A 17,875-nucleotide genomic window follows, 5' to 3' on the forward strand; every position below is an offset into this window, starting at 1 on the left:
TGTGGACTGCATTACTGTACTTAAATGGAAATGAGGCTGTTAACCACACTGGTTGATATGAAGGCCCAGAATTATTTGAGATTCGTCAGACTGCTGCAAGAATTTTACTTTGAACTACATTTTGCTTTATGTAATTTTATCCAAGCACCATACCTATGTTGCAGGTTATGCTGGTGGGTCTGAGCAAAGGAACTTTTTTGACTGTTGAGTGCTATTTGCTCAGTATATCCTCAAGATTTGCATACCTTATGATTTCACTGTATTTAGCACTAAATTATTCATGATCTTGAGAATACTGGACCAAACAAAATGTAACTGAGTTAGTAAATTTGTTATAAGTCAAATTCTCTGTACTCAGCCGATAAGTCCAAATGATTCAGGATTCTCTTCTCTCGCCACGTAGGTGAGGAAAGGAGCTATCATTCTTCTGATTACCAGAACATTTAGGCATTTAGGAAAACAAAACCTCAAATAAAGCAGCTTATGAAGCCAACTTGGAAAGTACTGTCATGCTATGTGCCATCTCACTAGCACCAGTCACCTTGATATTTAGGCTCAAGATCATGTGTCATTGAGGTCAAGAGTTACTAGTGTTGAAGGAACAACAATCAGTGCTTAGTGAAACCAGAAATAGTGCCAATTAATATGCCATCTAATTTTGGAGTAATGAGATGCCTGTGGTACATGTTTTAATAAGATAGTTTTGTATGTTTTAAATTTCACACACACTCTGAAATAAAAACAAAAAAGACACCGCAAAGGAATTATCCAAATGGGATGGAACTTAATAGATGTTATGTTATGTGTACAGATAAACAAATGGTTACAATTCCAGAAAATTGGATGATTTATTCAAGAGAAAGAGCTTCACGAATTGAGCGTATCAGTAACATGTTGGTTCAGCTCTGGCCCTTATGCAAGCAGCTGTTCAGCTTGGCATTGTTTGACACAGTTGTTGGATGTCCTACTGAAGGATATTGTGCCAAATTCTGTCCACCTAGTGCATTAGATCATCAGAATCACAAGCTATACTCTGCTTATCATAAGAATGATTGGTCAGAAGCCATAGCATACGTACACTGGCGTTGTTAGGATCTTGGAAGTAAGTCCTACTTATGTAATAGATATCTTATTACTAAGTTCTGTTAAATAAGTTCTGTTAAATAAAACTTTACGATATTGTAACCATCAACGTTTTTCTTAATCACACTTCAGCTATGTAGTTTTTGTTTAAAAAATCATGTACAGTCACAGTCTCCGTACTGTTGTGCTTTGATTGTCGCATTGTTAGTATGCAGTATGAAAATGCCTGAGGCTGCTTGCTGCTCTGTAGTGAAACACGTGTGTGGAACCCAGTTAAAAACTGCTGAGAAATTGGTTGTTCTTAATGTTTTTCATAAATTTACAGAAAAAATAGGCATTGAAGTTTTCTAAGGGACTATATTCGGTACAGTTGAGATTCAAATACACACTGGATGTATAGCAGAATCGGTAGGTATTAGATCGATAATCTGGTGCAGTTCATGGATCGCTGATCCATCCTCCTTTCTTTTCCATTCAATTTCAAATATGTACGTCTTGAACTTGTAAAACCCATCATAATTTTTTGTGACTAATACACATCTTCTTGTTTCTAATTACATATTGGACACAAAATTCCTGTTTTCATTTCAAATGTAAATTCTTAATTATTGATATTTTATGAAAGATTGTTAATAAAGGTTGCTTAAAGTAAGAAAATGTAACAATTTAGTTTTTAAGGCAAAAATGAAAAACCAAATACTCTTGATTTGGACTATGTCCATTGTTTTATACCACAGATGTAATCTCACACGAACTAGAGTGATAATTCTTGTGGAAACATGAAAAACAATCATTTTCACAGCATTGACCACACCATAAAAATGCTGCATTTCTACATTTGGAACTGTACCATTACAATATGAACCCAACAGAACTGATATGGAGCCAAGCTAAGGGATTTGTCATAAGAAATAACAAGCGGCTTCAGTAGTCAACAATAGGGTGAAATCCCAGCAGTATGCTTTTGCATCACACACAGCTCATGCAGAAGAATTATCCTGTTTTTAAGTTAGGAATTTTCATATCTCGTGTTTGTAATTAGAATACTGCATTAGGTGAGAATGAGAGAATTCTACGCTTTCTGTCTGGGCACCTACGAAGGGTGCGGTAGTGATGTAGTTTTGTCAAATATTATTTCATTCCCTTTAAAAATTAAATGTCATTCAAAGCTACTCATCTCTTTTTATGTCTGAACTGCAACTGCTGACATCATTTTAGGTTAGTTGCACCAACTGGCTGGCCAATGCTGTCCAAATTAAATGCACGGGTAATGCTGTTGTCCCATATTACCACTCAGTATGTGTGCATGTAACACAGCATAAAACATATCCTTATGATCACACTTGACTATACTTCCACTGCACGTGACACAAAATCCAGTGAGATTCAAGCAAATGTGGAAGAACACATCAGGTTTATTCTTATGATGAATACAGCACAGTTGGAGGTCCCTGTCCATAAATTTCCAAATCTTCTCAATTGAGGAGAGATCCTGTGATCTTGCTGGCAAAGGTATGATTTGACGAACATGAAGACAAGCAGTAGAAACTCTTGCCATGTGCAGGCAGGCATTATCTTACTGAAATGTAAGCCCAGGATGACTTGCCATGAAGGGCAACAAAACAGGGCTTAGAATATCATCGAGCTGTAAGGGTGCTGCAGGTGGCAACCAAAGGGGTCCTGCTGTGAAAAGAAATGGCAACCCACATCATCACTCCTGGTTGTCGGACCATATGGTGGTGCAACAGTGAGGTTGGTATCCCACCACTGTCTGGGGCATCTCCAGACACATCTTCAGCCTGGAAGCTCATTAACTGGAATGGAATTGTCTTTGATGATGAGTCCCTCTTCAAACTGAGCCCCAATGACCAGCAAAGATGTGTCTGGAGACATCCCAGACAGTAGTGGGATACCAACCCGACTGTCAAGTGCCACACAGCCTGACAACCAGGAGTAATGGTCTGGGGTGCCATTTAATTTCACAACAGGATCCCTTTGGTTGTCATTCGCAGCTCCCTTACAGCACAGCAGTACATCAGCAATATTCAATGTCCTGGTTTGTTGCCCATCATGGCAAGTGATGCTGGGCTTACATTTCAGCAAGATAACGTCTGTTCGCACATGGCAAGAGTTTCTACTGCTTGTCTATGTACCTGCCTTGATCAGCATGGTTGCTGAATCTCTGCCCAATCGAGAATATCTGTAGCATGATGGGCAGGGCCCTCCAATCCACATGAGGTTTTGACAGGCTAATGCACCAGTTGGACAGAAATTGGTATGATATCCCTCAGGAGGACAATTGATGCAGAGTCAAATAACTGCAGGCATAAGAGCCAGAGGCATGGACCAATGAGTTACTGACTTGCTCAATTTCTGAAGCTCTTTCTCTTGAATAAATCATCCAATTTTTCTGAAATTGATATAGGTAATTTGTTTGTCTGTTTTTGCATGGATGTGTGGGAGATTGAGAGTGGGAGTATGACAGTGTTTATCTTATTACACTCAGGATTTTTGTCACTGAAAACACAATTTTAGGTATTTTAATCATAGTCATCTCTTCATATTTTGGTAAGAGCATGATCATTCAACTATGCCAACTAGGTGCCAAAGGATAGGCTCCACACCCATCCTCTGCGCAGAGGTTTGTGAACCATACTCATAGTTTCAAGCATACAATTTCTTATCTGTTCCAGAACTACCAGTACTCCATAAAGGTATATACCATAACCTGTTGTAGATTTTCATAAACCATCTGTAAGCAGAAAAGGAGGGCATTTTGCATAGGCTCACTGTATGTAGATACAGAGGCAGTTAGCATGTTGGTACTTAAAAGACCAAGAATATTGCGTCTGTGAAGTTTTGAAATCAGGAGAGAGGTACTGGCAGGTCTTAAATGTGTGGAGTGTTGTAGGTTGAGCTTGGATAGCTCATTCGGTGAGGGTCTGATTTCTTGTGATTTATGTTTTACTTGTGTTTTCCCTTGCACCAGTTGCTCATTAAACTGTTGTGTGAAAACTGAGTGTTTTATAACACTCAAAGAATTTGTAAATGTATAGCCTTGATTAAAAAGCTCATTGCTATGTGGCTGCCACAGTGATTTTAAGTCCAAGCTGACTGCTACTGTGGCAGTAAATATGACTGTACTCAGAATACTAAATCTGGCAGTTCGTATGATTTGGTTGCATTGTGCACTGTGAAAGTTCAATGAGTATATCTTCTCTTGCATTCAAGTATTTGCTGTATGAAGTAGTCCTGTTCTGGTAAAGAGCATACATTGGAAACTTCAAGTCCAACATGTGAGGCTCCTTGTGGCATAACTTTTCCTATACTTTATTTTGTCTGCATGTTAAAAGTACATATATAAAGTACAAACAAACACAATTTATGTCATTTTTCTAACATACCAATAGTAGCAGTTTCATCAGAACACTGCCTGTGACAGACTATTTGGCTGTCTGAACACCTCTCAACACTTTGTGCTCCAGAGTTCATGACCAAGTGAAGTGATACTGTGGTAAGGTACTGGAGTTGTATTCAGGATGGTGGCAGTTCAAATTCCCATCCAACAGTCCATCCAAATTTAGGTTTTCCATGAATTTCCTAAATTGATTAAGGTAAAAACCAGAATGGTTCCTTTGAAAGAGTACAGTCTGCAGTATTCTCCATCTTCCTCCACTCTGAGCTTGTACTCCATCTCTGATGACTGTATCATAAACATGACGTTAAAGCCTAATCTTCCTTCCGTACATAGTCCAACTGTGATGCATGTTGTAGGCTGACAGAAACCAGCCACAGACAGAAGGTTGCTTCATACTGCAGTGACCGCATGTGATTTATAGCTACAGCTGCTGCACTCACTTCAACAAATGTATACAATAGTTGCCTACAAATGTCATGTATATTTCCATAGTAAATAAAGTGAATACCCTGCAGGAGAAGTTTGACGGGAATGCAGACACTGTCATTTGAGTTTGACTTTCTTGATTGGCGTCATGAAGAACTGAAGGTGTTAGAAAATGGTATAATAGGTATTCAGCTAGATTATAGACAGAGCTGACTATCTTTTAAACTTTAAAGTATCTAATGAGGAAGGGTGCATAAATTTAGCATTTTCTAACACCTGTGTGAGAAAACTTTATCATAGTTCTGGCAAAGTTAGTCATGTGAGAATGGCTTATGCAGAATTTGGCATAAGGAACATCAAAGTATATGATCTAACATCATGATTAAAATTTACCTGAACATACAAATAAATTAGACTGTCACCACAGTTAGCTTATGGTGAAAGAGTACATTAATGAAAGGAAAAGTAATTACAAAACAAGTGTGTCCAAAACATCACTAAACAGTTAGATATGATACTGACCTTGAAACTCGTGTCATATATATAAATAGTATTTCATGATTACCTCAAAAGCTTCAAAATGTAGTAGTAGTAGTAGTAGTAGTAGTAGTAGTAACTGGCGTGAAAAGAAATTCAGTTCATAAATTACATTTTCCACAAATTTTGAAAAGCTGAATTTTATGGTGAATAATATATGAATTTGGTATGTGTTTTGGTCCACAGAGCCTGAAAATGAAATTTATTGGTTTGCTCTCATTTTTGAAAGAATATATATTGTATGTATTAGTAGCAACTCGGTGAATAATATAGACATTGGGTTGTTCACAGGCACATAAACCAGACTGAAAACTTTTGCTCACTTTCACTCGAACCCTTTTTTGAGCTAGAGTGAAAAATACACACACACACACACACACACACACACACACACACACACACACTCACTCACTTGTACAGCTACAATATGCTGGATGAATATACTGTGCTGGGACTGCAGCATTGGATGGTGTGACTACCAACCAACTGTCCACCTGAATGAATGGTCACCACCAAACTGTGACCAAGAACAGAGCTGGCCATCCACTGGCAGAACTTGCTGCTGAGAACAAGAGACTTGATTTCAGTGTATGCTACTCAACCTGCCCCAACAACAGCTTCTGTAAACTACATAGGTGTGGGTTGTTCTTGTGACACATCCTTCATTCCCATAATCCTAGCCTCAATGTGTGCTAACCCTCTGCCCCACACTCACCTCTACTCTGCCCCAGGATGCTAACTTCACTCATCCAGTACCCATTCCCTCTTACCTGCAATCTCTCCTTCCTTTGCTCTGTCATACCCTCCCAGTTCACTCCTCCACGTCAGTCTCATCAAGTGCTTTATGAACTTGCAGGTGGGTGTCAGTACTGGTACCTGCGTCACATTTCTATCCCATGCATCTGCAGTCTCTCTCTCCCATATTCGTATCTTATATGCCTGCTGCCTCCTTCCCATCTGTCATGACCATCAGCTCTCTCTGAGTGCCTGCGTCCTTTCTTCCCTACCCACTCCACCTGACACAACCCCACACCCCAATCAAGCTGCAGAACTGCAATACTGGCCAAGTATATTCAGTTGGCACATTAGCCATACAGAGGTGTGATTTTTCTGAAAGCTAGCATTTATGTGCCTGTTGATGACTCTTGTGTACTATTTGGTGAACTGTCATCTTCACTCCTAAATTATTTATGTTCTGCCAGAAGAACTCTCTATTATTATATTTATTGTGTGTATATTACAACAAAAGAGGAAAATATAAATACCTTAAAAGCATCTCTTACTGACCTACCACTGATACTGTGTTGCAGAAGTGTTCAGTTGCACCATCCAGAAATAATCACTTAATATGGCAGTACTCTGTTTCCCCATTGTACCTGTACTCCACCAGAGAAGTGTCCTGGTGAATGCTCTCACCGTGTTAATTGATTGCAGCTGGAGAATTTGGTATTGCACGCAGGTCATCAAAGAGTTCTTTAAATTGTCTGGTTTGCAGTTTCCCGAAAAACTATAAAACTATAAAACCAGAGTTTCTGCTATCCTGTGTCGTTTCTGGCATTCAGGAATTCTATGCAAAATCTCGGAAGAGGCTAAAAGGGCCCCAGAAGTCATATTTGTCATTTTAGCAAAGGTCTTCTGGGTACGAGGGCAGTTCAATAAGTAATGCAACACATTTTTTTTCTGAAACAGGGGTTGTTTTATTCAGCATTGAAATACACCAGGTTATTCCCCAATCTTTTAGCTACACAACACTATTTTCAACGTAATCTCCATTCAATGCTACGGCCTTACGCCACCTTGAAATGAGGGCCTGTATGCCTGCACGGTACCATTCCACTGGTCGATGTCGGAGCCAATGTCGTACTGCATCAATAACTTCTTCATCATCCGCGTAGTGCCTCCCACGGATTGCGTCCTTTATTGGGCCAAACATATGGAAATCCAACGGTGCGAGATCGGGGCTGTAGGGTGCATGAGGAAGAACAGTCCACTGAAGTTTTGTGAGCTCCTCTCGGGTGCGAAGACTTGTGTGAGGTCTTGAGTTGTTATGAAGAAGGGGAAGTTCGTTCAAATTTTTGTGCCTACGAACACGCTGATGTCGTTTCTTCAATTTCTGAAGAGTAGCACAATACACTTCAGAGTTGATCGTTTGACCATGGGGAAGGACATCGAACAGAATAACCCCTTCAGCGTCCCAGAAGACTGTAACCGTGACTTTACCGGCTGAGGGTATGGCTTTAAACTTTTTCTTGGTAGGGGAGTGGGTGTGGCGCCACTCCATTGATTGCCATTTTGTTTCAGGTTCGAAGTGATGGACCCATGTTTCATCGCCTGTAACAATCTTTTACAAGAAATTGTCACCCTCAGCCACATGACGAGCAAGCAATTCCGCACAGATGGTTCTCCTTTGCTCTTTATGGTGTTTGGTTAGACAACGAGGGACCCAGCGGGAACAAACCTTTGAATATCCCAACTGGTGAACAATTGTGACAGCACTACCAACAGAGATGTCAAGTTGAGCACTGAGTTGTTTGATGGTGATCCGACGATCATCTCGAACGAGTGTGTTCGCACGCTCCGCCATTGCAGGAGTCACAGTTGTGCACGGCCGGCCCGCACGTGGGAGATCAGACAGTCTTGCTTGACTTTGCGGCGATGATGACACATGCTTTGCCCAACGACTCACCGTGCTTTTGTCCACTGCCAGATCACCGTAGACATTCTGCAAGCGCCTATGAATATCTGAGATGCCCTGGTTTTCCGCCAAAAGAAACTCGATCACTGCCCGTTGTTTGCAACGCACATCCGTTACAGACGCCATTTTAACAGCTCCATACAGCGCTGCCACCTGTCGGAGGTCAATGAAACTGTACGAGACGAAGCGGGAATGTTTGAAAATATTCCACAAGAAATTTCCGGTTTTTTCAAGCAAAATTGGCCGAGGAAAAAAAAGTGTTGCATTACTTATTGAACTGCCCTCGTAGAAAGTAAAACAATTTCGTGACAAAAAATTCTTTTGTTTTTCCTCTTGTGAATCCTATCAATTAATAGTTCACATCATTCTTTCACATTTTCACGTTTGCAGTATCTCCCACCCCTCCACCACTTGATGGACCACTGGTGTCTTTATGTCTGTCACTAATCAGGAACTACTTCATACTGCAATCAAATCTTCCTCATGAAAGAGTGTAAGGAGGTGTGAAGATACACAAGCCAAAGCTTGCACTGTGCATGGTAGTTAAGGATACAGTCACAGTGCAGCCAACAATGGGCACTTCTGTTGATGGCTGACATTGCCTAGCTCTCCTAATCATTTCAAACAATGCTAAAAATATGACTGTGGTTCGATTGTTGTCTGGCAAATTCATTCCAAATCAATGGCATCTTCTTTGTTTGAAGGAAAAGATAAACACACTTTGTTGGTGATAATTTTCTTTTTTAGTATACCACGACTCCCCTTGCATGCCATTCCTCCCCCCCCCCCCCCCTCCCCCGTCCCTGGAATCGCACCCTACAGTTTGAGAACCCATGACCTAGGGGGATGTGGAAAGCCAGTTGAAAACCACATCCTGGCTGGATGGCTGGCAGGCAGGCATACCAACCCTTGTCATTAATCTGCTAGGTGGATTTGACCTGGGACAGGTGCATCACTTTAACCTGGAAGTGGCACTTTAACCTGCATTTCTATCTGGGTGGGTAGCATGTAGCTTTTCCATAGTTTCTCCAAATCATTTAACGCAAAGGCCAGAATGGTCTCTCTACCAATCTGAGTTTGTACTCCGTCTGTAATGAACTTGTTATCAACTGTATGTGAAACTGTAATCTTCCACCTCACGTTTCCAGCATTGTCTTGTCAACATAGCTTCTTTGCCATTTCTGTTGTGTCTTTCATAATAGTAGAACTTGCATAAAATGTTGAAATTAATACCTTATAAGATGAAAACCAATTTTGTCCTAAATGGGCTGAATGGATGGAAGTTTTCAACATGTTGTTGAAGCTATGTATAGGGTATTTGCTTTAGCACCATTTAAAGTTTATTAAAAAAAAGGCACTTCAAGAAAAATGTAGAAATTGTTATCTTGTAAACTGAAATAGCTTTCAGTGGTATGGTCCTCTTTTGTCATTATGGGGACCACATTCATTTTTGTTGTTTTGAGCTAAGATTATTCTTCCTTAGAAAATTAATACCTTTTTCCGTAACTGTGTATGCAGTTTCATCTGTGTTTATATATTATATGTCAGTGGGTTTGTAAGGTAGCATCTCCATTTAAAAAATCTGTTGAAGTTTTGTTTGTAGTTTCTGTCTTGACATATTTAGGTCTTTGGATATGTAGTTCTGTGTTTCACTTTTGATTTACTAGGTACCTTCAGTCATCCACAAAGTTAATGAGACACTTCTGTTGTTCATGTTCTTATTCCCATCAAGCTGGCTAATGCAGATACTGTAGGGCCTTGATAATCTGGCATGCTCAGGGATTTGTCAATGTCAGATTATCAAATGTTCTAGATTATCAAGGTTATTTTTAAAAACCTGGTTTAATGGAATGGGATTATGCAACCCCTGTAGTTTTAACGTAGAAAAACAAATAGTAGTTATTTATTAAATGCAACACAACTGGAGAGATTACAGTATAAATAAATTAAAAGTATTTATTACTTTTCTGTAAAAAAAATTGAATTAAAAGTCAAATAATCTACTGCTCTATTAAATCAGTTTAAGGCTCTAAAGTTTTAGTGAAGTTAATGTACATAATAATTTTTTGCATGCAAATGACAAAATAAAGTAAGCACCCTCTGTATGAAAAGATAAAGAACAAACTATGAGGTTTGCTCAGAAAGTTTCAGAACTTCATTCACAAAATTTTTGTTTGCATACTTTTTACTTATTGTGCATGCTTTCTGTTGAAATACTCACCACCACAATTGATACACTGCTCCCAATGCCATTTCCACTTCTAGAAGCAGTCTCTGTATGCCTCTTGCTGGATTGCGCAAAGCACGTCTCTGATTTTTCTTTTATCGTGTCTGTCATTGTAAATCTTCATCCTTTCAACAGGGGGGGAAAAAAAGAATGCAGGGGCCAGGTCTGGGGAGTATGGAGGATAAGGCAGCACAGTGATTTTGTTTCTTATGCAATAATCACGTACCAACAGTGATGAATGTGCGGGTGCATTATCGTGATGCAAGAGCCATGAATTCTCTTGTCTCATTTCAAGCCATTTCCTTCTCACATGTTCTCGTAGGTGTTGCAACATGTCCTGATAGTACCATTGATTAATAGTTTGTCTAGTACCATTGATTAATAATTTGTCCCTTTGGCACGAATTCAAGATGAACTAATTCTTCAAAGTCAAAGAAAACTATCAGCAAGGGTTTGGCATTTGACCTGACCCGAAAGCTTTCTTTGGTCTTGGAGAACCTTTCCTGATCTATTGTGAGGATTGAAACTTGTTCTCAACATCATAACTGTAGACCCAAGTCTCATTACCAGTTACGGTTCTCTTACAGAACACCTCGTTCTCATTTGCGTGATCAAAAACTCTTCACAGATTGCGAGGCGAAGGTCTTCCTGGTCCTGACTCATGAGCTGTGGGATGAACTTGGCAGCATCGGATTACACCAGTGAAAAATACAAATGAGTTGCACACTTGTCCTGTTTGATTTATGACAAAAGCTTACTTTCACAAAACTTCAAATGTGTGCAAAACGGCCTTGTCCAAAATGTCAAAAAACAGTGTGATACTATGCGCTGTTGTCCTCAGATGGACTGTATCTATGTCTGGTCTTGTGTCATACATAAATAAAATATCAGGAATATCAGCAGAATGTGGAGATGATATGGATAATAGGCTAAAACACCAGTGCCACTGAGTAATAAATGAAACTGAGTATTCACAAGGAAAAATTGAATGTATGACTATTGAAGCAGAAATGACATGCTAGTAATATGAGAATGTGCAGTTGTGCACTTTCACACATTTTTCACCTCCCAATCTACCATAGATGATGCATACTAACAAGCTTGTTCATTGCTTCTGTGATTTATCCTGTCTTGTTTGATACTGAGATGATTAACAAAATTCAGATTCTTGTTGCTGACAGTTGCTTCGAATCTGTTCAGAGACTTTCTCTTGTTTGGTTAGTGGTGTAAGTTGGTATTCATGAAGCAGATGACTGTGGTTACTCTTGTGAGGTTGCTAGGAGGCATATTACTTGGAGGGTTATGATTTGTTACGTACTCATGACAGTTAGCAGCCCAATTAAAGTAGTATTGACTGGAAGTGATAAGACAACAGCTTTTGCAGCAAAATTGGAACTGGTTATGAAACCAGTTACTTCATCTGAAAGTGAGCACTCTACTATGTGGACAGGGCATTGCTGCAATAAAACTCTCTCATTGCCGTGTTATCTTAGCTAAGTTAGATATCTTGCAACATGAAAGAAGAGAATAGGGGAAGCATATTCATCAAATGACCTTCATGGAATCAAAAACTTTACTTTTCCAGTCTCATGTGATATTTTAAGCAGTAATTATTCAGAATATTTCATTGAGCTGACAAGAAAAATTCAAGAAAATTTAGTAGTATCAGTCAGTCCCACACCCACAAATCACTGTCATGATTTAGCGGAGTTGCTAAACATTGCCTGCGCCATTGCAAAGTCTCCATTATGTTAGTGGAAAGAAGAATGTGTTTTGAATTGTGCATGATTGGATTTGGAAATCCAACCTAGTGTGAGACAATGTGACATATTTAATGTTGTTCCTAATCCAGGGGAACTACTTTATTCAGCATTTACAAATATGCCTCATCTGTCGGTCTTGCCAGCAGAAGGATTTCCAACTCACAATCAAGGTCACAAATATTAGCATTACTGTCATGAGAGATCCTATATACACAACCACGTTAGCCAGGGAATGGCAGTACATTATGCAAGTGGAGTTGCCACAGCTAGCATGGCCCGAACCTTTTGTTACCACCAAAGATCATGGAGAAGAACAATTATAATATTACCAAATGAGATACATTTTTATGAATTTTAAGAATTTGATCAGGTCTTTGGGCTTCACTTTAGACTGTACAGAAACATGGATCCTGCTCCTAAGGGACCAAACTGCAAAAGGATTAAGGTTATTGAACACTTTTAAACTGCCATATGCATAGGTCATGAGAAACAACCAAAACCTATCTACTTAAGTCCTACAAAGCTTTTTTGCAGTCTTGGCTTAATAATAAGTGTGTGGCATATTGGTTGCCAGTCTTCATACATTAAAGCAATAGACATTCACCATGAAAGGATTAGACTGTCAACAGCGGCATTTAAGTCAGTCCTACATCTGGCCCTTGTGATGGAAGTAGAGAGCTATCACTTGCCATTTGGTGTCAGCTCCTCACGATGCATCATGCATACAGTTACTGGGATCTCATACCATTGAACATGCAATGGAGTGCACCCTCATAAATTGACTATGTAAAAAGGCCGTTTGGGAACTGCACAAAGCAGGAACTGATAGCACTTAGTGCTGGCGAAATTTCTGTTTTAAACCATTGATGAAGTCACCACACTCATGGTTACTGAAAATTCTCAGAGTAGCTTGAAGATTATTATGAGAATAATTGTTCCTGAGGCTACATTTTTAAACCTCTGCCACACAGGGCCAGTGTAAGGCCTAACTGATGCAAACAGCCTCTTGGAATGGCAAGCTGAGAGTAGTGCAAAATTTGTACAGAGGTTGTATCATAATTAGTAGTGAAAACAACCCATTTCCATGCTCACCAGATTTAGATTTATTTTTAAAGTGACCAAGGAAATGCAACTAATGTATGAGGAAGGGAGGAGGGAAGGACAAGGAGGCAGGAGTACCAAACAATATGTCACTTCTGTGGAAAAATTTTCTCGAATCAGCCCTGGTGCCACAACCATGTAAAGATAGAGCTAAACAGGTGATGCCATCATCTGTTCTGTGGTATTACCTGAAACTGTCCACATGATTTACATACGAATTGAATTTACAGTGTATACTCAGAGATCTATTCAATCTTGAGGGCATTCAAGCTGATGAGATGGATCCAAATTGTGAAATTACTGATCAGGAATTCGAAATATGCTGCAGATGAAGCAGTCAAAGATTTCTGAATGGGACATATTGTGGCACAATGTGCCAACTACTCACATGCAATAACTTTGCTATTGAAGCACAGGATCATGTGTTTGTGAGAAGAAGAGTGGCTCAAAGTTAGTGACAACTAGCTGTGGTCTGTTATGCCAACAATCTAGCCATATGTTTCTCCATCTGGCCTCTGAGGTAAGAGTAAGTTTTTAACTCATCTCCAGATGGGCCACTGTACTATGATGCAAGACTTCTTCCTCTAGTGAGACTCCCTGTGAGTTTAAGATGGTTGTGGCATAAAACTTTTAGTGTCACATTTTTAAATGAATTTGTTTTGAATCAACGAGAGCTATCCACAATGAATTTTCACCTTGCAGCAGAGTGTATACTGATGTGAAACTTCCTGGCAGATTAAAACTGAGTGCTGGACTGGGACTCAAACCTGGGACATTTGCCTTTTATGTGGAAGTGCTCTACTGACTGAGTTACCCCAACATGACTCACGACCTGCCATCACTGTATTACTTCTGAGAAGTTCTCCTGCATACACTGCTGGACTAGCACTCGTGGAAGTATTTTGGAGATTAAGAGATGTGGTACTAGCAGAAGTAAAGCTGTGAGGTTAGGTTGTGAGTCATGCTAAAATAGCTCAGTGAGTAGAGCACTTGTCTGCAAAAAGCGAAGGTCCCAGTTTTGAGTCCCATTCCAGCACACAGTTTTAATCTGACAAGTATTTCCAGTTACCTACAATATAGTAACCTACCATTTTCAGTCTCTTTGGCACACACACACGTGTGTGTGTGTGTGTGTGTGTGTGTGAGAGAGAGAGAGAGAGAGAGAGAGAGAGAGAGAGAGATAGTTGCAAACTGGTTTTTAAGAAGGTTTTATGCTTACATTTTCAGTATTCACAGTTTTTATCCACATTGATTATCATCATGATGCATTTACCTGCAGATCACATTCTTTCTTTAAGTTTGTTACACTGATTTATGCTTCAGGTTTAGTGTGAAACTGTACTTTGTTGAGTCTGTCTAAATTTCAGTCTGATATACATATTGTGCTGTAGACAAAAGATACTAAAATGGATGAATTTATTTTGCAGGGGCAGTGCCTTATTAATGTTGGTGGAGATGTCGTGTGTGCCACTTACTATACAGAAGAATGATTGTATAATATTGTATATTTCAAATAATCAAAGACGTTGCATTAAATTTTCTACATGTCTGTAACATAAATATTTATTGTTGTGCAATTGGAAAAGTTTGGAAATACTTGGCCAGGTGTGGCTTAAGCTCAGCTCAGCTCAGGTTGTGAACATCAGATTTTGATATTCAAACAAATAATTGACATTTTCTGTGCTATTGTAATTACAATAGCAAATGTTGTGTGTAACTTCTGTTGGTATTTTGTACTTTATAAGCAACAGAAGATCGTACTTAAATAGCAACTGAAGATCGTACTTAAATAGCAACTGAAGATCATACTTAAATAGCAACTGAAGATTGTACTTAAATAGTAACTGAAGATCGTACTTAAATTCAACATTAGTTATAATACTCACAGTTTGAAGTACAAGTCATATAAAAAGTTGCTACAGAAATGGTAACAAGGAAACATATTGGAAGCTTCTCACTGGTACCATTGAACACGTAGTCTGCTTTTGTAATGGTTTCAAAAACATTTTTGCTTTGGTGTGGAGCCAAGCAGTTCCCAATTTTTAGCATTAAAGCTGAACTAAACATGGATGATCTAAAAGATTTCATATATGCTTCATATTTTTTAATGAAGAACAGCATAAAGAGTTTGGCAGCTATTTGTTTATTTTCAGAGTGGTCAGTTTTGCTCATATCATTGTTGATGCTATAGATATATTTGTGAAAGCTGTATTATTTTAGATTAATTTTAACTGCAGTTTCTTTTTATATATGATTAAAAGATTTTTTAATGTGTGTGCCTTAGGTGATGTATACATGTGTGTTTTAAACTGTTGTGCACATGTCAGAATTTTCTTTAAATGAAGTAATGTGTAACATGCAGCTGTTGTATTATCATGTGGAATGGATATTTATATGTGATATTATCACTGATGTGAATTGTTGTTAGTGAATGTTATTTTTGCTGTAAATAAAAACAGTGAAGAACATGAAATAAAAGAAAATAATTGTTTGAATCATATGTCAATAATTAGTTTCTTTTTTAGATAGACAATTGTGTTTTTTCTGAGGGTGGGAGGTGAAAGGAGGTCCAGTTTGGATTTGTCATAATTATCACCTTGGAATCATGTTTACAATTAACTACAAATTTGTAAAGAAGAAACCACATACAATACAAAGAAATAACCATTCTGATCTGTACACAGAAATAAGGTGTAGGAGTACTCTTTCCAGCTAACATTAAAATTAAATGACAAAGCAGTCACTAAATCTGAACAGTGACCACTTGCCATCTGACTGAAATATAGTAACAGTTTATAGCCACCAGATTGAATTTTTTGCTCTGGAGTGGAGAGTGTGCTCAAATGAAACTTTCCTAGCAGATTAAAACTGTGTGCCAGAATGAGGCTCGAACTTAGGACCTTTGCCTTTCACGGGCAAGTGTTCAAGTTCCAGTTTATAGCTATTATCTGACAGTGGTGGGTAATTGTCTACTATGTCTGTGTGGTGTACCTGTATTTGTTAGTTCAGACCATGTCAGAACTGCAGTTTTTTTCCACTGGTAAATTGTGTAAAAATAAAAATAAGCATAGTGGCAAAATGCCATTTTGCCACTTAAATATTACATATAATTTATGAGTACTGCTAGCTGCTGATGTAAACTACAGACAAATTACACAAATGTTATCGAAGTGGAAAACTTCACATCATAAAAGCTGATTGTGAAGTAGCTGCTCATGTTAAGGAAAATTAGCAGTCACATTGCAAATAAATGCAAGAGTTTGTTCTATAAAGGAAGGAAGAAAGACAAGTGTTACATTGATGCCAAGGTAACTTTTTGGTTAAAATTTTGTTTCACCACTTAATGATCTTGGTTTGTAACATAGATGGCACATCAATCTGTGCCCTTACTTCCTTTTCATGTATTATCTGTATAGTACCATACTGGGTATATGTTTAGGATGAAGTAACCACTGATGTACAGCTTTCTCTCTATTATCATATAAAGTGACATTTGAATGCTGAGGTGTTACTTTTAAATTGTAGACACTGCTATTTTTAGTTTGTATCCTATAAGGGTTTAAATCCTCCCACTCTTACTGAATTTTATTATGTTCTCCAAGTTGGTGGGAGGATGAAAAGAAATACAAAGAGAAATCTTTTCATTAAGATGGCTCCCATATTGCAGCTTAACATTAATGGTCCAGGCCATAGGTGGAAGAACTGGAAACTAGTGATACAGGGAAAAGCCCGAGCAGTTGTTGACTTTTGTGTTTGCTTTCTATATGCAATGCTACTAGACACATTATGCTGCTAGATTCTTACATATTCCCTCCAACAATTTTTCCAAGTAGGTGGCGAACACACACAATGTGCTTTGGGGCCTATTATGTCGATGTCTACAACTGAAGAACATTGGTAGCAATGCTGATTTTGTTAGATGGTGAATAACTTAGCTGAGAAGAATGTGAGAGAGTACTGAAAGACGTAAGTTGAGGAAGGCTCCTAGAGTAGACGACATACCCTTGGAACTATTAAAATGCTTCAGAGAACTAGCTATGAAAAATTTATTACATTTGGTATGAAATATAGGTGTCTCTCCTATGGGTCATAAGATGCATTTTCTCTGGTGTTTTGGCGGGTATTTGCAGTTTCATTTTTGGAATGTGTAGCTAGAGTCAACTCCCACAGAACATGTCTTTTTATATAACATCCAATGTTGACAGAAAGCATCAGTTTGTTTCCATTTACAAACAAAAATATTTTTAAATCAGAATTTTACAAGAGCATTCGACAGATTGTTCCCAAATTAGCCTACTGCGATATGCGTTAACAGGGACAGAAAAACATGAGTAATCACTATTCCAGCAGCAGCTGAGCATCCCTTCTGAATGGGTCAGGGCAGTGCTGTCACTACTAAAGTACTGGTCATTTTTGTACAACTGTCCCTGTTAATACATATAAAATGAATATCACACTAGACTAGTATGGGACTGCTCTGTCGAGTGGGCACATAAAATTCCACTTTAAAAATCATTTAGTTTGTAACGGGAAATATGCCAACATTTTCTTTTGACTCTGGGAGTCACATGAAGGATGTGATGAGCAGGATTTGTTGATGCTGACTCCAACTACAGATAGCAAAC

General features: G+C 38.7%; 1 protein-coding gene across 3 annotated transcripts in view; it reads left to right on the top strand.

Moving 5' to 3' along the window:
* Positions 1-15,756, top strand: part of LOC124721086 (C2 domain-containing protein 5) — a 230,532-nt gene extending 214,776 nt beyond the window's left edge. For all 3 annotated transcript variants that reach the window (XM_047245898.1, XM_047245897.1, XM_047245899.1), the window contains one exon: positions 14,678-15,756. In XM_047245898.1, the coding sequence (XP_047101854.1) occupies positions 14,678-14,740 (63 nt within the window). In that variant the 3' untranslated portion in view covers positions 14,741-15,756. The remainder of the gene's footprint in view (positions 1-14,677) is intronic.
* The last annotated feature ends 2,119 nt before the right edge of the window (positions 15,757-17,875 follow it).

Source organism: Schistocerca piceifrons, chromosome X (genome assembly GCF_021461385.2).
Source record: "Schistocerca piceifrons isolate TAMUIC-IGC-003096 chromosome X, iqSchPice1.1, whole genome shotgun sequence".
NCBI classification, from domain to species: domain Eukaryota; kingdom Metazoa; phylum Arthropoda; class Insecta; order Orthoptera; family Acrididae; genus Schistocerca; species Schistocerca piceifrons.